Source organism: Aythya fuligula, chromosome 13, assembly GCF_009819795.1.
Source record: "Aythya fuligula isolate bAytFul2 chromosome 13, bAytFul2.pri, whole genome shotgun sequence".
Lineage (NCBI taxonomy): Eukaryota > Metazoa > Chordata > Aves > Anseriformes > Anatidae > Aythya > Aythya fuligula.
The window spans coordinates 3,346,241-3,363,485 of record NC_045571.1 but is presented as its reverse complement, the minus strand read 5'-3'; the positions used below and the strand labels follow the sequence as shown (position 1 = coordinate 3,363,485).

At 42.3% G+C, this 17,245-nt stretch overlaps 1 protein-coding gene across 2 annotated transcripts in view; it reads left to right on the top strand.

Annotated features, from left to right (window-relative positions):
- The window catches only part of CHRDL1 (chordin like 1), a 43,420-nt gene extending 27,308 nt beyond the window's left edge, over nt 1-16,112 (top strand). For both annotated transcript variants that reach the window (XM_032196258.1, XM_032196259.1), the window contains 7 exons: nt 237-330; nt 3,818-3,885; nt 5,172-5,346; nt 8,624-8,818; nt 10,561-10,728; nt 11,865-11,954; nt 13,171-16,112. In XM_032196258.1, the coding sequence (XP_032052149.1) occupies nt 237-330; nt 3,818-3,885; nt 5,172-5,346; nt 8,624-8,818; nt 10,561-10,728; nt 11,865-11,954; nt 13,171-13,301 (921 nt within the window). In that variant the 3' untranslated portion in view covers nt 13,302-16,112. The remainder of the gene's footprint in view (nt 1-236; nt 331-3,817; nt 3,886-5,171; nt 5,347-8,623; nt 8,819-10,560; nt 10,729-11,864; nt 11,955-13,170) is intronic.
- Nucleotides 16,113-17,245: the final 1,133 nt, after the last annotated feature.

The window sequence follows — 17,245 nt, the reverse complement described above, 5'->3', positions numbered from 1 at the left end:
TCTCTCCCCACAATTGCTTTTTTCCTCATTTTTTAAAAGAAAGAAACCTTCCTCTACGTGACAATAAATTTAAGAAATGCTATTCAGACTCTTCATTGGTCTCATATTCTGCGTTTGGCTACTACAGTGGCATTTATGTAAACACCTACACTGGATTTAAATATGACCATAAAAATGTATATACAGTACCATATGAATTGATGCCTCCTTCTAAATGCTCCTTGTTTTACCGGCAGGAAGGAAATGTGTACTGTGGGCTGAAGACTTGTCCCAAATTAACTTGCTCTTTCCCAGTCTCTGTTCCGGAGTCCTGCTGCCCAGTCTGCAGAGGTAAGTGTTACTCCGCCCACAGGACACGCGTCGGAAAGCACTCCTTCCCCTGTCCGAGCCCTGTCTGTGCACCAGCACTGGGTTCAGGACACCACAAGTTTCCCATTTACTCACAACCCAAGGCATGTTGGGAAGCAAACCCTCACATTCCAGCAGGGCAGCACTGCTGGCTTTGTTTTCCTGAACTGAAACAGGGAGAGAATGCACTGATGATAAAGCTGCATGCTCATAATGAGGTAAATCAAGGCTTCAAGTGATGAACTGAAATAGCTGCCATTACTTTGGGTAGAAAAGCTTTGAAATAAAAGATGAGCTTCTACCTGACAAGTTACCAGACCTGCTCGAGTTATACAAGACACAAGAATTTCAACTCAGAGGGTAAGACCAATTACTCCAGCTTAAATTAGATGTCGATCTATATTCAGCTAACGTTGGTATTTTACTAGTGATTGCATTTTGGAACATGCACACAGAGAACTTGATTACAAGGAAGCATGCTGCCAGCCTTCCCAGCCTTCCCAAACGTCTAAACCGAAATGTCTGTCTAAAAGCCTGTCTAAATATCTGTGTATGTATTTCATCTCACTACTGGCATTTGCATCAGCACTTTTAGGGTATCTAAGCACCTCTGGCCAGCTCTCAGAGATGCGGACAAGCACCTAAGGGTGCCTGAAGTTTTCTGAAGGGCCACTCTATTGTTAGCAGCGATGCCAGGCTGCTTTGAAAACCTTTCCTGCTTGCATCTCTGTCCTTCTGGAATTCTCTTTGGTTGTACTCGGGACTATTGCATGGTGAAAATAAGGAGCGTTGTATTGTGAGTTGCATAGTTTTGCCTATGGTTGTTGAGAAACACAGACTAACAGTCCCCCAGTCCACACAGTCTGCAGCACAGACACTACGGTAGGCCTCGAAGGAGCAAGTTCTCAAGCAGAAGCTGTGTAGTCATGTCAGAGCAGCAAGCTGTCTAAACTAGTTAACCTACAAAGTTGCAGTGGTAATTAGCTTAAGTGTGGCACCATGCAGGAACTGACATAATCTCCCGGCAGGGCAATGCTGTGAGCTGCATAAAGACATCCTCTCAGTCAGAGCAAGGGCGAGGATTTCTGTGCAGTACTCCTTTGCCTGAAAATTATTGCTCATTCTCTGCTGCTTTGCTGCGTTACTGCGAGGCACCTTTACAAATCCTGAAATAGTTTGCTGGATAAACTGCTTATGAAGCTTTCTGACCTCAGGAAGGCAAGGTCATGGTCCTAATTTCTCAGGGTGAAATCTAGTGATATATTGGTTTACATTTATTACATTGACAGTTCAATTAAAGCAAGTCCTTGCCATTCGTATGATTCCTGGTGTCTGTTCCCTGGTAATTATTGGATCTGGATTTGAAACCAACCTCTGCCAGCTGCAAAAAAACAAACTGCCTTTCAAAGTACAAAGTATCGGACCTAGGTATGCTCCAGCCTTATGCTGCAGAATCAGTCACTGCAGCCCGAGAGTCACTATTAAGGCAAAAGCTCTTTAGAATTTCCATATAAGAGGTGAGATTAAATTGGATTATGCAGTAAAGGAGACTCAGTGTCTCCATTTATGCAGAGTTTTTTGTGTATTCCACTGCCTTTGATTCTTATTAAAATGTTAAAATTGCCATTTCTCTCATAATCAACCTTGTCCTTTGCAATATGGGCTAAGCTGTTTTATCTCCCCCCTGTGACTCTCACAAAACGCAAACCTAAACAAAATGTTTGCATCGAGATCTCAGCACAGCTCATGAGGAGGAAACCGAATCAATTTCTGTTCCCTGCCTGGCCAAAAATACTAACATAGTATATTCAAAGTTGCTGATTTTCCTGGTTGTTGCTCTCCTACTGACTAGAGAAGGCTTCAATCACTGTGGTTCAGATGCTGATTTATGTCAGGATTCAACTTCCTCCTAAGTTGAAGTTCTCAAAACGCACAGAGGATAAAATGATAACACGCAGTGCGCCAGAAGGTAGTGGGTCCGTGGTGGATCTGACCAAGTGAAACCCAGCTAAGCCCAGAACTGGAAACACACCTGCATCGGCACCGTGGCTCTCCCAAGGCGGTATCACACACTTCTCTGCAGCAGCAGCCGTCCTGGGGCAAGGACCCAAGGCTGTGTCTGTGCCTGGCCCTGCCGTGAGCCACCCGTGTAGAGCAGCAGGCTCGTGCTGTGGTGGTACAGCACTGCGCTCTGGTCTAATTGCTTGGCACATCCAGAGCTAGGCTTGGAGCCACTAGCAAAACAATTTTATCTGGACCTATATCTGAATTCCAAGGCTGGGATAAATTCCAAGGTCAGCTCCACACTAAATGATTTCTCCTGTTCTTGTACAAGTTTTCCAAGAATCAGATATCAGTTCAAGTTCCATGGCTTGTCCTACCAAGGATCACCTCTAACTATGTCTTTAACAACTTCTTAAAGCCACACTCTCCCCCTAGCCTGAACTGATGTTTCCCTGCTGCAAATTTCACTGTGGCTCACGCTCAGCTATGTATATATTTATGAAGCTTGTCTTTACCCAGAAAACAGCTGGACGCTACTCCTAAATAGAAACTGAGAGTTTCTCCTTTCCAACTTTCCTTTCCATGAATCACGTTTGGCTGTGAGGAGCCAGAGCCTGGCTTTGCGAGCCCCTCACACTGATTCGCAAAAGCATTTGTTACTTCTGCCTTAAATCTACAAATTGCAAGTGCTCTAGCAAAACCCTTTCTGTTCTAAAAGACAAGTCAGAATGCCCTTGCTTTGTTACAAGTGTCATTGGTGTTAGGAGCCTTATTCTGTACTACTTTTATTGGCCCGATTCAAAAATAACAGTGCTGAATATCTCACACTCTGCCGTAACTTATTGCAGTGTTATTCACAGGCTTCCACATGAATTAACAAATTTTATGAAGTGAAGCATAAATAAGAAGGAAAAAAAAAAAAGACATGGGGTATGGGGTAGAAAATTTGCAGGACAAAGTCTGGCATATATTTTCCCGATATATATAATAAAATGTTAAAATGTTAATTAATGAATACACTTCAGAGGGGACTACAAAAATGTAATTCAGGCTTCGATTCTCAGGTAAGTTACTGTCAACTGAGCAACAGTAGCTGTGCTTATGCACACAGCAGATAGAGGTCACACCATTTAGCCTTTCAGAGAGCTAAGCTATGTCTCCTTGTCTTGAGTACCCACACTGGTGGGTACTGGAAATCATCTAGCCCATAGCATCTCACTAAGCCACATAAATCTGGTAGTAAATCTTCATCCTGAGCTTGCTAGATATTTGGGAAGTCATCTTCCTTTTGCTCTCTGCAGAATCTAGTGACAAGGAGGTCAGACTACAGACTGACACTTCTACACACTAATGCAACCTCCACCTTAAACGTAGCATTAAAGCTGGGTGAGACTTTTCCCCTAGGTACATCCCCGAGCATTGCACAGTTACTCCCCTAACTGATACTACTCTGCTTCGTGTCCAGGAGATGGGGAGTTATCCTGGGAACATGCCGACGGAGACATCTTCCGGCAGCCGGCCAACAGGGAAGCTGTAAGTGTGACCTACAATTTAAAGACACGTTTTCCTGCCGTACATGCCAATGTATCAAGGAAAAATAAGAAAAGGATATTAACAGATCTGGCAAGGTATAGGAATATCTGCTGCAGCAAGCTCCTTAATAAACTCAACCTGAATGCATGAGTAACCCTGAATTACCAACTGCCATGAGCTCCTGAGGGCTCTGGATTTGGTCTTCATTGTATATGCTCTACAAGAATAAAATTCCGAAGTGTTTTGTTTGCTATGCAAGCAACACTTTAAAATCATGATGACAAACTCTTTCCCAGTTGACATACATACGTATGTATATTTACGTTAGGGGCTTCACTGCCTCTGGGATTAAGAGTAACCACTAACAACTTGCTCCTCAAGAGAAGCTTTTTATAACAGCACTTGGAGAGAACATTAAGAGCTTTTAAGCATTAGGCACACTACCCAAATACATGAACCAACAGGTCTTTGGATTAGTGAGACGAATCATGCCTCATAAAATAACTGCTGTAACACACACTATTCCTTCATGCCCATGGGTATTTTGGAAAATCATTATCTGAAAACAACCACCATTTTTGCTCTAGAAAACATACTGCACAGACTGCTTCCCTCTGCAAATCCAATGAGATTTCCCGGTCTGTGAGACAGATTCCAGCAAGGTTCTGCTCAGCCTGTGTGAAGTCGGCCAGCCCTGGCCCTGCAGGAGAGTTCAGAGCAGCTGCAAGCAAACAAGGCTCTGGACGGTCATTGTGCATGTGTGCTCTGCCGCTGCAGCCCGAGGAGAAAGCAGTTCTGATGAGGAAGACTAGACAGGCTCACTTATCCTTATCTAATCTCGAAACAGACATAAGTAACGAATATGTCTAGCCCTGAACTCCATCTCTAATAAACAGTGAAATAGGCTCCTCTGCAATGTGATTCATCTCCTCATGATGTAGAGATCCACAACAGGTCAGATGAATCATGTTCTAAAAGTGCTTCCCAGTGCACTGACTAGATCAGGGACTTGAGATGCCCAACGTAGATACAGACACCTAGACCGAATGCAGAGCGTGGTGAGCTGAGTTCCAGCTGTGTACGTGCAGGTGACTTCATTGCCATGTTAACTAGCTGCAAAACCTGTATGGCCTTTATTTGTATGGTGCCACTCAGTACTTTTGAGGCCTGTTTGATGGTGGTGGTGGCAACAACCACTGCCTGCATTAAGATTGTAGTACAGCTTCTTTCACCACGCTCATTGGCGCAAGACATTTACTTGCCTGCCCCTTTGTGTCTCCCAACAGAGACACTCGTACCACCGCTCCCACTACGACCTGTCGCCCAGCTCCGCCAGGCAGGTGGTCAATGTGCCTCGGTTTCCCAGTGCCAGGAGTAACCGCGGAGTCCTGCCAGATCCCCAGCAAGCATCTGGAACAATCGTACAAATTGTCATCAACAACAAGCACAAGCACGGACGAGGTAAAGATGAGTACTTCTTATGGTATTACCCTGGGTCAGGCACCTCCCTACAGCTCAGAAAGAATCCTCCAAATACACGGCAGAACCTTGGAAATTCGCACTGGTATCAAGAGACTCAATGCAAAACAGAAAGGCAAAAGCAACAAACTATTAAGGATACGAAATCAGCTCTTGACTAAGGTCAGTTGTGCCTGCACATACTGCAGTGCATTTCACTCTGCACAGGCACCACGCTGTTGTGCTGCTCTCTGAATCACTTTGTGGGATGGTGCTGCATAGCTCTGAGCACACGTGCTGCTGTGAGCAGCCAAGCGAGCACTTAGAGCCAGAAAGGACACTATGATGCCCTTAGATTTGCTGGGTGGTTCACATGGTGACTTGTCCAGTAGGGAATAGACAGTGGTTATTTTCTTTACATTCTCCTATCTTGTAATTTTACTAGCTGTAAAAAGCACGTGTTTTAACTACCCCAGAAATCTCAGACCATAAACCTTTGCCATAGTATCAGGGAATTTTCTGCCTCCAAGGCTTATTAAATTATTCTCAAGAAAGAAAATGTCATGACTCCCCCCACCGTAAGGCAGTTGTCTGAGATGCAGGGGGCACTTCTCCCCTGTGTCTAACAGCAGAGGCAAAGTAAGCAATTAGCCTAGACTGGATACTGTAACCAGGCAAAGTCAACCAGAGTGAGTCCCTTAGTGCCTTCTGATAATATGAGACACACCACATCATGGGAACAGCAGGACTGCCCATCTGCCAAACTTTATACAAACAGGATGGATTCCTGCTGCATTACAGAACAGACAAAAATAGAGGGAAAATATCAATTCTCCCATTTGTGGGACAGCAGGTGCTGTGCAGTACAAAGGGTAGGATGCTCATTTCCTGGGGGCGGGGGGTACCTAAGTCACTAGAGGTCTGCAGGGACAGGCCTAAGAAGCCATAAAAGAAATAGCTGGAAATGTACATGTTCAGAAAAGCAGCTATCCACAAATACCAGCCAGTACGCACTCAGAAACTACCCACAAAGAGTTAAAAGCCCTTGTATTAGGGCCAACTAATCTTTTAAGGTATTAACTAACAGAAGGAATGTTGGCCATAGGATCTTTATTATCCACCTGAACAACCATGAAAAAACATTCAGATCATGCCAGTGTTTTATGCTGAATCTAGGAGCAGGAATCTCCACACAGTGCAATATCTTTGACATGTAATTCACACATGAAGACATCATCAAAGAGATTTCTAACCGATTTGTTTCAGCAAATAAAAAGCGTACAGACAAGTAGCATATTTCTGGATGCAGTAGAGTAACTGCCACAGCTTCAGACATTTGCTGCCTAGAGAGTGTCTGAGTGACCCCCATGATGGAAACCGGAATGCTGACCATGTATTTTCTTTTGTTCTTATGTAATTAACAAGTATTTTATTAATTAATGCATATGCCCCTTGAGACATATTTCAACAAGCTAAAAAATAAACACGTAGCAATTACCCTGAAATGAAAATTATGTGAAATAGCATGGGTACAGGTTTATAATTCTGAACATGAAGAGTACTGAAAGCAGGGCACCTGGGAGCTAGAAGTTATGTGCCGTATTTGGGCTTCCACTGGAGGCTTCATCTGCTACCTCAGAGTACTCATTTAACTGTTCTGTGCTAAATAAATCCTTGAAACAGAGAGAATGTATCTACATTCTATCAAGTGGTATCTCTTCCCCTGTCAGGAAATATTTATGTCCATAAAGGATCTGGAGAACTCTTGCTGGGGAAGCAATCTATGCACGCATAGATATAATGAATAATACAGTATTTAAGCATGTAAGGAGCCTGCTGAGTACTTACTAGTTTTATCTCATTTACAGGTTTTTCTCTCATGTTCTCAGTATACAGACAATAGATTATTTGCTTTTATGTGAGAATAAAAACTGTTTTCCACCTCTAAAACAAAACCATGTCTTAAGAAAGAGTTAAAAAGTAGCAAATTATAAACCAAATGATAGCATAACCCCATGAAAGACAATACATTACAAAGAACACTCACCATAAATCTCAGTAACTCAGTAAAAGTATAAGCCAGTTGGTCACATCTGTTACCAGTTAGATGTAAATTTCAGATTACAGATAAAAATTAAATTGCTTTTGAAAGTTACAGGCAAAATAGGAACATATTTTACAAATAAAAGCATTAATAAAAATGATGGCATATTAGAAGAATTGGAAATATTTACAACATAGCCCAGCTTCACTTTAGTTGCTTTTAGAAATCTGGCAGTGCCCTTTCTTTCACCTTGTTAGGATTAGTTTGCATTTTTCTTTGTGTTTATAAAATACTTAAAAAGAAAGAAGTAAGGTTTATAGGACAAATGTAGACATGGTGTAAAGTGATATAATTCCCATTAACTGCAGGGTGACCCAAACCGGCTTCCACCAGGTATGGATTTTTCCACTCTCCTTTTGCAAGCTGTACTTCTCTGTCTTCCAGAGGCACTGATGAAAAATATTCTGAGATGCTTAGACGTTATTTGAATGAAATTTCAGTCCCATGTGCATCCTTTCAAGTTAATGTTTTCTTGTGAATCCCAAAGCCAAACGTCCCTATATACCCATAGACACACACATCTCCACATTGGACTTCAAACTTCATTTTGCAACATTCCCTTGGTCTTGCTCTGTGTTCTGTAGCAGGAAGTCCCACATGAAAGTGAAATAAGGTCCAGGTGGCACTAATCCACCCTGTTGATATCATGGCTCTCCCTGCAAAAGCCACGTTCAGCTAACGCTAAGAGAAGTTGTGCAGATGACTCAGTAGCAAATGTCATGATTTTGCCAGCTGTAGATTCAATTCTAGAAACCAGAGCCAATTTAGCAGGCTGTGTCCTGTGTGTGGACTAAGAGCAGGAGGGGGAAGAACGAATTAGTTTTTTAAGCTGCTTAATGATGCACAACTGAAATGTGTGCAGTGGAGAGGAGCTAGTCAAATAGTTGACCTTCAATGTCCTCCTCCTCAAAAGAGCGATGGACACTGGCATCAGCAGATTTGGAACCAAGGCAAATCTGCTTAGAAATGAGTGATCACAGGCTCAGACTCATTTGAAGTGGCAAAACTCCGACTGAAGTTAACAAGCGGTGAAGTGAGCCAGAGACACTAACAAATGATAGAGGGAGACACTGCTTTAAACAAATGTGCATGAATTAAATGAACATTTGTGGAGGAGTAGCCAGTGAACGTACCTTTTCCAGTTGTACTTCTTTTTCCTTTTCTCTTCTTTTGTAGTTTGTGTTTCAAATGGCAAAACATACTCCCATGGTGAATCTTGGCACCCTAACCTCCGGGCCTTTGGAATCGTGGAGTGTGTGTTGTGCACCTGCAACATCACCAAACAAGAATGTAAGAAAATTCATTGTCCAGAACAATATCCCTGCAAATACCCTCAGAAAGTAGAAGGAAAATGCTGTAAAGTCTGTCCAGGTAAAACAAAGAGTTGATCACAGACCACCTTTTTTCTGTGCATGTTAAGGGTCTTGGCTGAAGCCTTCTGGTCACAAGATCTGATGAAAACTGCAATAGCAGTACCCACTGTTCTAACCTGTGTGCAGATATCACAGTGGGACAGGCAGAGCTGCCTGGCCAGCCCTCCTGTTAGCTGCTGTTCCTCAAATGGGGGGGCTTGCTGTGTGGGGCACATACATTCTCATCAGTCACTGCCTTTTTCTCTACTGTTAGTATGACTTCCTGACACACATTTCCAAAGAGAAAATTATAGAAGCATACACAGACAGTTCGTTACTGTCGAAAGACTCTCCCATCCTTCCCCCACTGCAGTATTCTCAGAACATTCGAAGCATTTTCTAGCTTGTGAAATCTGCATGGACCTAATACTGTTTCTCCTTTTCAAAATGTACCAGAAGGACTCAAAAATTCTGACTACAAAATGAATAGTGTCAATTATATAATTTAATCCTTAAAATAAATACTAACGTATCATAAATTGAGCATTAAGTCTCTGTACTGCAGTAATGATTAAACTTCCGTTGACGTGCCTACAACTAGTGAAAAATCTGTTAATAGGATGAATCTGTTGGTGGTCTGCCAAATGATCAGGTGTGTTGCATATGATAAAAAGAGTAAAGGAGCATCCAATTCCCTCCTGTGCCTTTGAACTTCTTTTCTAATCTGTATGGCCCATTTCTGTGCTTAGCTGGTGATGCATTGGGTGGAAGTGCTCTAAGGAAATGAGTTGTTCAGTTGCGTATGGAAATCCTTCATAGAACACACACTGCACTTCTCTTGCTAGCCCTGCTAGCTGGGAAAAAGCTCAATGCAGTGGCAGTAGGTTGGAAGGAGATGTGTGTTTAGGCTCTTTTGGGTACTTGCGGATCTGAGACACACAGCATTTAACTCATCTGAGATGAGAATAGTCAGCAAAACTAGCTAACAGGCTTCAATGGAAAACGTAAGAGCAAACTGAAAGTTACCGTCTTTTGGAGATTCTATGCACCAATTGTTCAGAAAGCTGAATGTCTTCTGATCTGTCCTCTGAGTTGCACCGTCTCTCTCACATTCCTGTCCAACTTCCAATTGCATCAGAATAATGACAATTTCCACTTATATGCCCTATGACTTTCCCAGGTGGTCATGAGATAACGTGTGCTGTGTCTAGCCAGGCATGCACTGATCTCCTGGCTGGCCACATCCCTGTGTGCTGACCAGCCAGCTGGCTGCTGCTGAGCAAAATGAGTAGGTTCTCCCTGCCCTTTTCCTCAACAAAGCAATATTTTGGGTCTCTTCATCCTCTCTAACCACTGATTTTCGCTGTTATTTAATTATCTCTGAGACTTCTACTGTTATTGAAAAATGGACAACAAGTTCAAAGATCATGAGGAGTCTCACAAACCCGTACAACATATTTTGTTACAAAACTGGATTATAAATACAAATACTGTCTCGCCACCACAGACAGGCAATCAGAACCTAGCAGAACAGAACATTATTGAATGTCTGGGGCTTAGCTGGAGATGGATTTGAAAGACCATACAAGTGAACATATGAGCTGGACCCAGTAATCCTTGTGGGTCTCTTCCAACTTGGGATATTCTATGGTTCTATGAAAATTCTAATTTTAAACTAAACCTGCTTGGCTGTTGGTGCCAAGTAAGTTCTGGAAGACTTGATTACAGCTGTAGAATGTGTTTTGGGCTTTTTTTAAACAGAAGAAGTGCCAAGTCAAAGCTTTGACAACAAAGATTACTTCTGTGGGAAAGAGACATTTCCCGTCTATGAATCCATTTTCACAGAGGAAGGAGAAACCATCAGAAAAATTGCAGTAGAGACTGAAAAGCCACCCCAAATAGAAATACATGTGTGGACAATTAGAAAAGGTGAGTTGAGTGGGTGAGTGGGTTCTTTCTTTAAAACATGTATCGTCTTCCATTAAAATCCCAGAACGATATAAAATCCAAGCATCTTGCAGCTGCTGTTCTTCTAGCTATTTAGGGTATCACTACCATGTCAAACATACACTTTGCTGAACAAACACCATTAATAACACCCAAAGCTCTACTTCTGCAAACTCCTGGACACAAAACCTAATCAGCTGTCAGTAATGTCCCTGGTAATTTATTGCAGAGGAATGGACAGTAGGGTTTGAAGCAAGTGTTTGGAGGTTCTTGTTTGGATGGACCCACATGCTTGCCACTGAAATCACTGTCTGCCCTATCAGCCTCAGCAATATGTACCTACATCCATGATGCTCTAGAATATTGGCAAGAAATGTATTAAGGGTGGAAGCAGTATCTTTTAGTAGATCAATTTGTAAAGCTAGAAGGAAATTGAAAAGTTTTCAGAAGCCCATGCATTTCTGCATATCCTGAACAGCTAGTGTGGTTAAATTATTACCTCCAGCTCCCTCAAAATCCTGTCTACTTTATCCAATTTAAGCAAAAAGCACGTGATCCTCATAGGAAACCCTCATGTAGTGCAGCCCTTACCATGGAGATGATACATATCCAGAATGCACTTCAAAGCACAAAGCCAAACCCCAGCTGTGAGCAGCAAAGAAGTCCCAGGGGGGCTGACGGTTAATAATTACTCTGTGTGTTCAGGAAGCCACAAAGCCTTGTGATGACTTGACAGTGATGTTGTCTGCTAACTCATGACAGGCAAAATGGTATCTGACAACAAAATGATACTGTTTTTATCCAAGACACTGGGATTTTGGCTTCTGTTGCAATCTTACATTTACTCACACTAAGGAAGGTTTCAGCTATGTTGGAAAAGAATCAGCTAATTCTCACACCCCTCAGAAACTCTCTGCAATCATAAATCCACAGAAGATAAACACTGGGGTAGCAAACAGAGTCAAAAAGAATAGGCTGAAAATCCACATTATCGGTAAGGATTATTTCACAATGTGGCTCGACACAGCAGTCATTCCACATAAAGGCCGGGCAGCAACCCAGGCTTAGAACAACAGGCGCGCTTCCAGTAACACGCACTTCTCCTTTCTTTGCTGAAGGGATTCTGCGCCACTTCTACATTGAGAAAGTGACCAAGAGGGAATTTGAAGAACTTCCCTACTTCAAGCAGATAACAAGGACAACCCCTAGTAAGTAAAATTCTGACCTCGTCAGATTTCTATTGTCCATATAATTACAGCCTTGAAAAACATACCATGTTACTCAACACAGCCAAGCAGATGTACTCATTTTCCTCCAATACATGGCATCAATATGTGTAAAATTAAATAATCAAAATACGGCAATTTAAAATACAAATGCATGTAACAAAAACTCATGTCCAGGCTGTGTTAGTCTCCTAACGTTCTGAGAAAATACAAGATTGTTTTCTGCTTGTGCTGCTATAAGTCTGAAATATGGCTGATGTCAGTAAAACAGCACAACTGGACTTTAATTAAGACAATATATATATACATATATATACACATAAATATATACACATATATATTTATGTTATATTTGAAAGAAGCCTTTCCTACGTTCTTAGTTACATATTTACTATTAAAATCTGTCTTTTGAAAAGTTATGCAATTTATTTATCACTCTTGATTCAATTTCTTTTTTGTATTTCACCCAGCTTGGGATATGACACTTAATGTGACAGTTTAGTTGAGGTATAGACATTTACAGTTCCCAGTTCTTTTGCACTAAAAGTTGACATTTTTTCTGAGGTCCAATTATGCAAGGAAGTATTTTATCCAGGAATACTTGGTTCTTGGTAATACAGTCTTAGTTAGAAGTAAGCACCTTTTCATCTAGAAGGTTTCCTAATTTTTTCCTTTCAGCCTTCTCTACACATGTTGTTATCTGTACTATCATATTCTAGTTACCAAGACATCAGGCATTCCTATTAAAATTATCAAAACCGTACAGAAATACTAATATCCAACAAATACAGTTTGTATTATAGACAGAGAGACAGAGTTCATATTGCATGAAAAACTTCGACTTGTTTCCTGACTTTTAAATACTTAGTTTCACCATCAGATTTCAAGTCTCAAATTACTCTGTCATAAAGCAGAGGATCTGTTTTCATAACTGGATGAAATAAACAGGGTCAATTTATAGTACTAGTTGGTTAAAGAAAGCGATAATATTCAGGTTCTTGTTTATTATTTGTAACAAAGTTATTTTGCATGGAATATGTTACATGATTGTAAGATACTTCAAATATTTTCCGTGGGAGGATTGGACATCCTCTCTTTGACCACTATGAATCAGTTTGTCTGAAGAGTGCTTGTGACTCCAAAGTTCCCTATGCCCTTTCTAAGTCAGTATCTTTCTCCTTTGTATTTTTGTTTTCAGGCCAGTGGAAAATATTTAGCGAGGGAGAAGCTCAGATCAGCCAAATGTGTGAAAGCAGAGTGTGCAGGACTGAGCTCGAGGATTTGGTAAAGGTTTTGTACCTTGAGAAGTCTGAAAAGGGTCACTGTTAAGGGAGACAGCACTGGAGGGAGAAACACAAGAAAACTTATGAAAACTTGGATCTGCAGCTGGACTGCAGGCTTATTTTGCTTAAGTCAACAGTTGCCTTAAAAACCAAAACTATAATGCAGTAATTATTCACATCATGCACAGCAAATCTGCTGCTTTATGTGTAGTGGTCTGTGTCAACCAATTCAAATATCTCCTCCAGAAGACTATGAGTCTCTGTATTACTGGTGGAAGAAGGAGAAAGAGAGACTGTACTTTCCCCGAGTTGCAGTTCTTTACTAGTTAAAAAAAAGAAAACAGAACATTTTTATTATTATTATTTGGCAAGTTATTCAAACTAACGAAAAGAAGGACACCTAATAAATGTGCAGGAGCTATGGAGAGCATTATTTCCTGTGCCGAGTTTATACCATTTCTGGTGTTGAAATGACTCACGGATCTTTTTTAGTTGTGGAAGAAAAATACAAGTGATAAAATACTTGTGTTGGAGACATATAAAACAGATTTAAACTAACAAACTCCTAAGCAGCCTGCCTTTGGGATGATGTCTTGTAGTTGAGCAAACTGAGTCCATAAACTGAACAGCAGGTGTTAGTGACAATCACTGTATTTTTGTAGCAACTTGAGCAAATGTTCGCTTTTAAGTGGTTTTCACTGTGTCCACCACCCACTTCTCTCAAAAATGTAAGTATTAGCTCCCTATCACAGCCCTAATAACTTCATTCTTCTGGGCCCTATTAATGCACAGCCTTGGCTGATAAACTGCCTTCTGCAGTGATGTGAAAGAAGGTGGTGAAGTACTTGCAGCACTTTCAAAACTCCTGGAGGGTTAAACCTCCCAATTAATAACTCCTTAGAGTTGCCACAGTGCTTAACTTATTTATTCTCATTTGTTACAAAACTAATCTGCATTTTTCTGATGGTGGCCTCTCAGTTCTCAGGCTTCAAGGACAGACCTCTCCCGTGACAAATATCAAACAGCTACAGCAAGCCTCTAGAACACAGCAGATCTGTGAAAAGTGTTATATTGGTGAAAAAGAAATTTGAGATACTCTTAAATTTAGTGTAGCATGTCTACAGTGTGTTTAAGAAATGTGGCTCCCATCTCCAGAAAGAAAAGAAGTATAAGGTCATTACTTTAAAAACGGTTTTCTCTGAACGTGAGTCACCGAAATGCTGCACTGCCTCATGGCTGCAGTGTTGGATTAATTCCCACAAAGCAAGTGACTCTGCCTGCTTTTGTCCCCTTTTTCTATTCCACAAGAAGGAAGGAATACTGCTGTTCATACACACACTAGGAAACAAAGCTTTATGGAAATGGTTTGAGCCAGGGGCTGTGTCTTCATAGGGATTGAAGTCAATACTGACAGCAAGGATTTTGAGGTTTGTCATCCTGCCAGTGACAGCACTGCAGGGGTGTACCCATTTCTAAAGGGATGGAGGTGTGAGAGAGCTGAGTGCTGAATGCCAGAAGCCAAAGCCTGTTTCAGGCAAAGCTTCGCCACCCTGAGGGGATGCTGGCAGCCTCCCTCTCAGCGCAGGCCTCTCGGGCAGGCTGCTTCATGGCGCCCAGCCTGCCTCTGCCGCGGGCAGCATCGGTAGGAGCACAGCGCAGGGCTTCTCAGCAAAGGGGAGCAAGTGAGAGGGACAGACAGAAAGTGACAGAAAAGCTGAAGGGAACTAAGAAAATAACACATAGGGTGATCCAGGACATTGTGGCTCTTCAGTCCTCAGCAATCTTGCCTCTATATAACCACCGCATTGTCCCTAGACCTGGTCAGAGCACAGATAACGCATAGGAACATTTCTTTCCCTGCCAAGCATTCAACTCAGCCCACTGTGTAACAGGAAAACATACTAAAAAGGGAGCATTCAGGTAGATTTGCAGTAATAAAACATTCTTGCCTGCTATCAGTAAGAGCCAAACCTCCTTGAGCCACAGTGTGGAGACCTGCTCCAGCACGGGCTCCCCTTAGCCCACAGGGAGCTCCGGGCCTGGAGCCTGTCCTGCCCTGCCCTTGGGGCCGTTCCTCACACCACCCCCCTCGCTGCCGGCAGCATTTTGCCCTCTCTGAAATCCACTTTCCCCGAGGTGTTCCCAGGGTCACTGCTGGGCCCAGCTGGGGCCCTGTGGTGGGGCAGCTGGAACCAGCCAGCCCTTACTGTGACAGGCCTGGGGCAGCCCTGGCCTCTCCTCACAACGCCCTGCAGGCCACTGGGCATGGACACCAACATCACTGGTTAATGGGCACCTGGCCATTAGAAGGCCCATACCACTGTTCATAACAGGAGAGCTAAGTGAATCATCCCAGCAAGTTTCTGTAGGATCCCAGCCTCTGCCTCCATAAATGCTGTGTTGGTGTTTGGGAGGGGTGTAGAGCCTCCTAACCGAGGCCCCGAGACCTCATGCAACGTAATTAACTGTAGAAGCAGCAGCTTGGAATCAGCAACACCCACAGCATGCGGCATCTATTGGGTTGGAATGTGCTGTAGAAGTGCTAAATTTCACTAGAAATCTTCTAACAAGTCATGAATTAATCCTTTGGTGAAGACACTGTAAGGAAGACTTTCTGAGGAACTGTCGCGATCAGGTGGGAAGACCAGCAGTTGTCTTCTCACCTCATGGGCGTAGTCTGCTTGTAGCAGTAGCTGGTGAACAAAGACTAAGTGGAAAGTGTACAGTATTGTGTTTTTTTTTAAGAAGAAGAATAAGAAGGCAACCAGCTTTTTGTATTTCTGACAGGACCAGTGGAGTCCAGATTGTGTATTTATTTTATAATAAACATGTTTAAGAAAAGCAAAAAAAAAAAAAATCATAAGTATCATTTAGTAAAATGCAGTGTTGCATTTTTACAGTTCTGGTCACTTAAGATAATAAAATACAGTGTCATCATGCTTTCAATTCTCTTCGTGGGATGTATGTCTGTTACGGTACTTATTTATGTACTTGTATCACTTTGACCTGGTTTTATAAATTAATAAACTTTAAAGTTGTTAATAAAGCAAGACATTTTGTGCCTGATGTTGCTGGGTCACTGGGTTTCAGTGCTCCTGCCTGCAGCCCTGCTGCTGTCACCTCACAGCAGGCTGGAGCCTCACATGCTTGCAGCGCTGGGTGATGTGCATGGCTGCATGACATGGGATCAGACATTAAGTTACAAAAAACTTAGATTCAAAACTTTGACTGCCAGACAGAGTGCAAAGGAAGGCTTCAGCACTTACCCAGGTCCTTAATACTTCAAGCATGAGCTTAAACCACAGGGACCAGGTGCACCAGCAGTGCACCTAAGACCCCAGGTTATCAAAAACCTTAGAGAAATTTGGAGGTTAAGAGAGGTTGTGACTTACAGCCCCTTACAAGCCAGGCCTGACAAGCTCTGGGGAGCGCATTCATGGGAGGCCTTCTGAGCTCAGCAAGAGTGCATAGTCCACCACAGACAAGTTAGCTACAATTAATTCATGGCTGCAATATGCTGCAGTGTTTAATCCATAGGAGTGGTAATCTTGCTCCTATTTAAATCTGTTTCAGACCAAGGCAGTAAAAGCTTACTCTTTCAACTAATTCAGTATCAATAGGATCAACATTGAGCCCTGACTGTTCAGTATGTCTGAAAACCAGACAAAGCTTGCAGCAGGACATCTGTGTCCCCAGCACTTCACTAGTTCATTCATCCAGGTCTTCTCTCAGGAATGTCTTCTGCTGACTTTTGCAAATCAACTTACACTAGCACTCATCTCATCTAAGCTGAAAATCAAGAGAAATAGCACAACCTGGGTAGTGCAAAGAGACAAATGAGAAGGATCAGCCCAATGCTCAAACTATCAGTTTGTTTAAATTGGTTAATCTCAGGAGACATGATTGTTTGCTTTCAGGACTTGTCTGTAAAGCAACAACAGTATGCTGGGGAGAGAGCATAGAACCTTCAACACAGAAATTTTCTGCTCA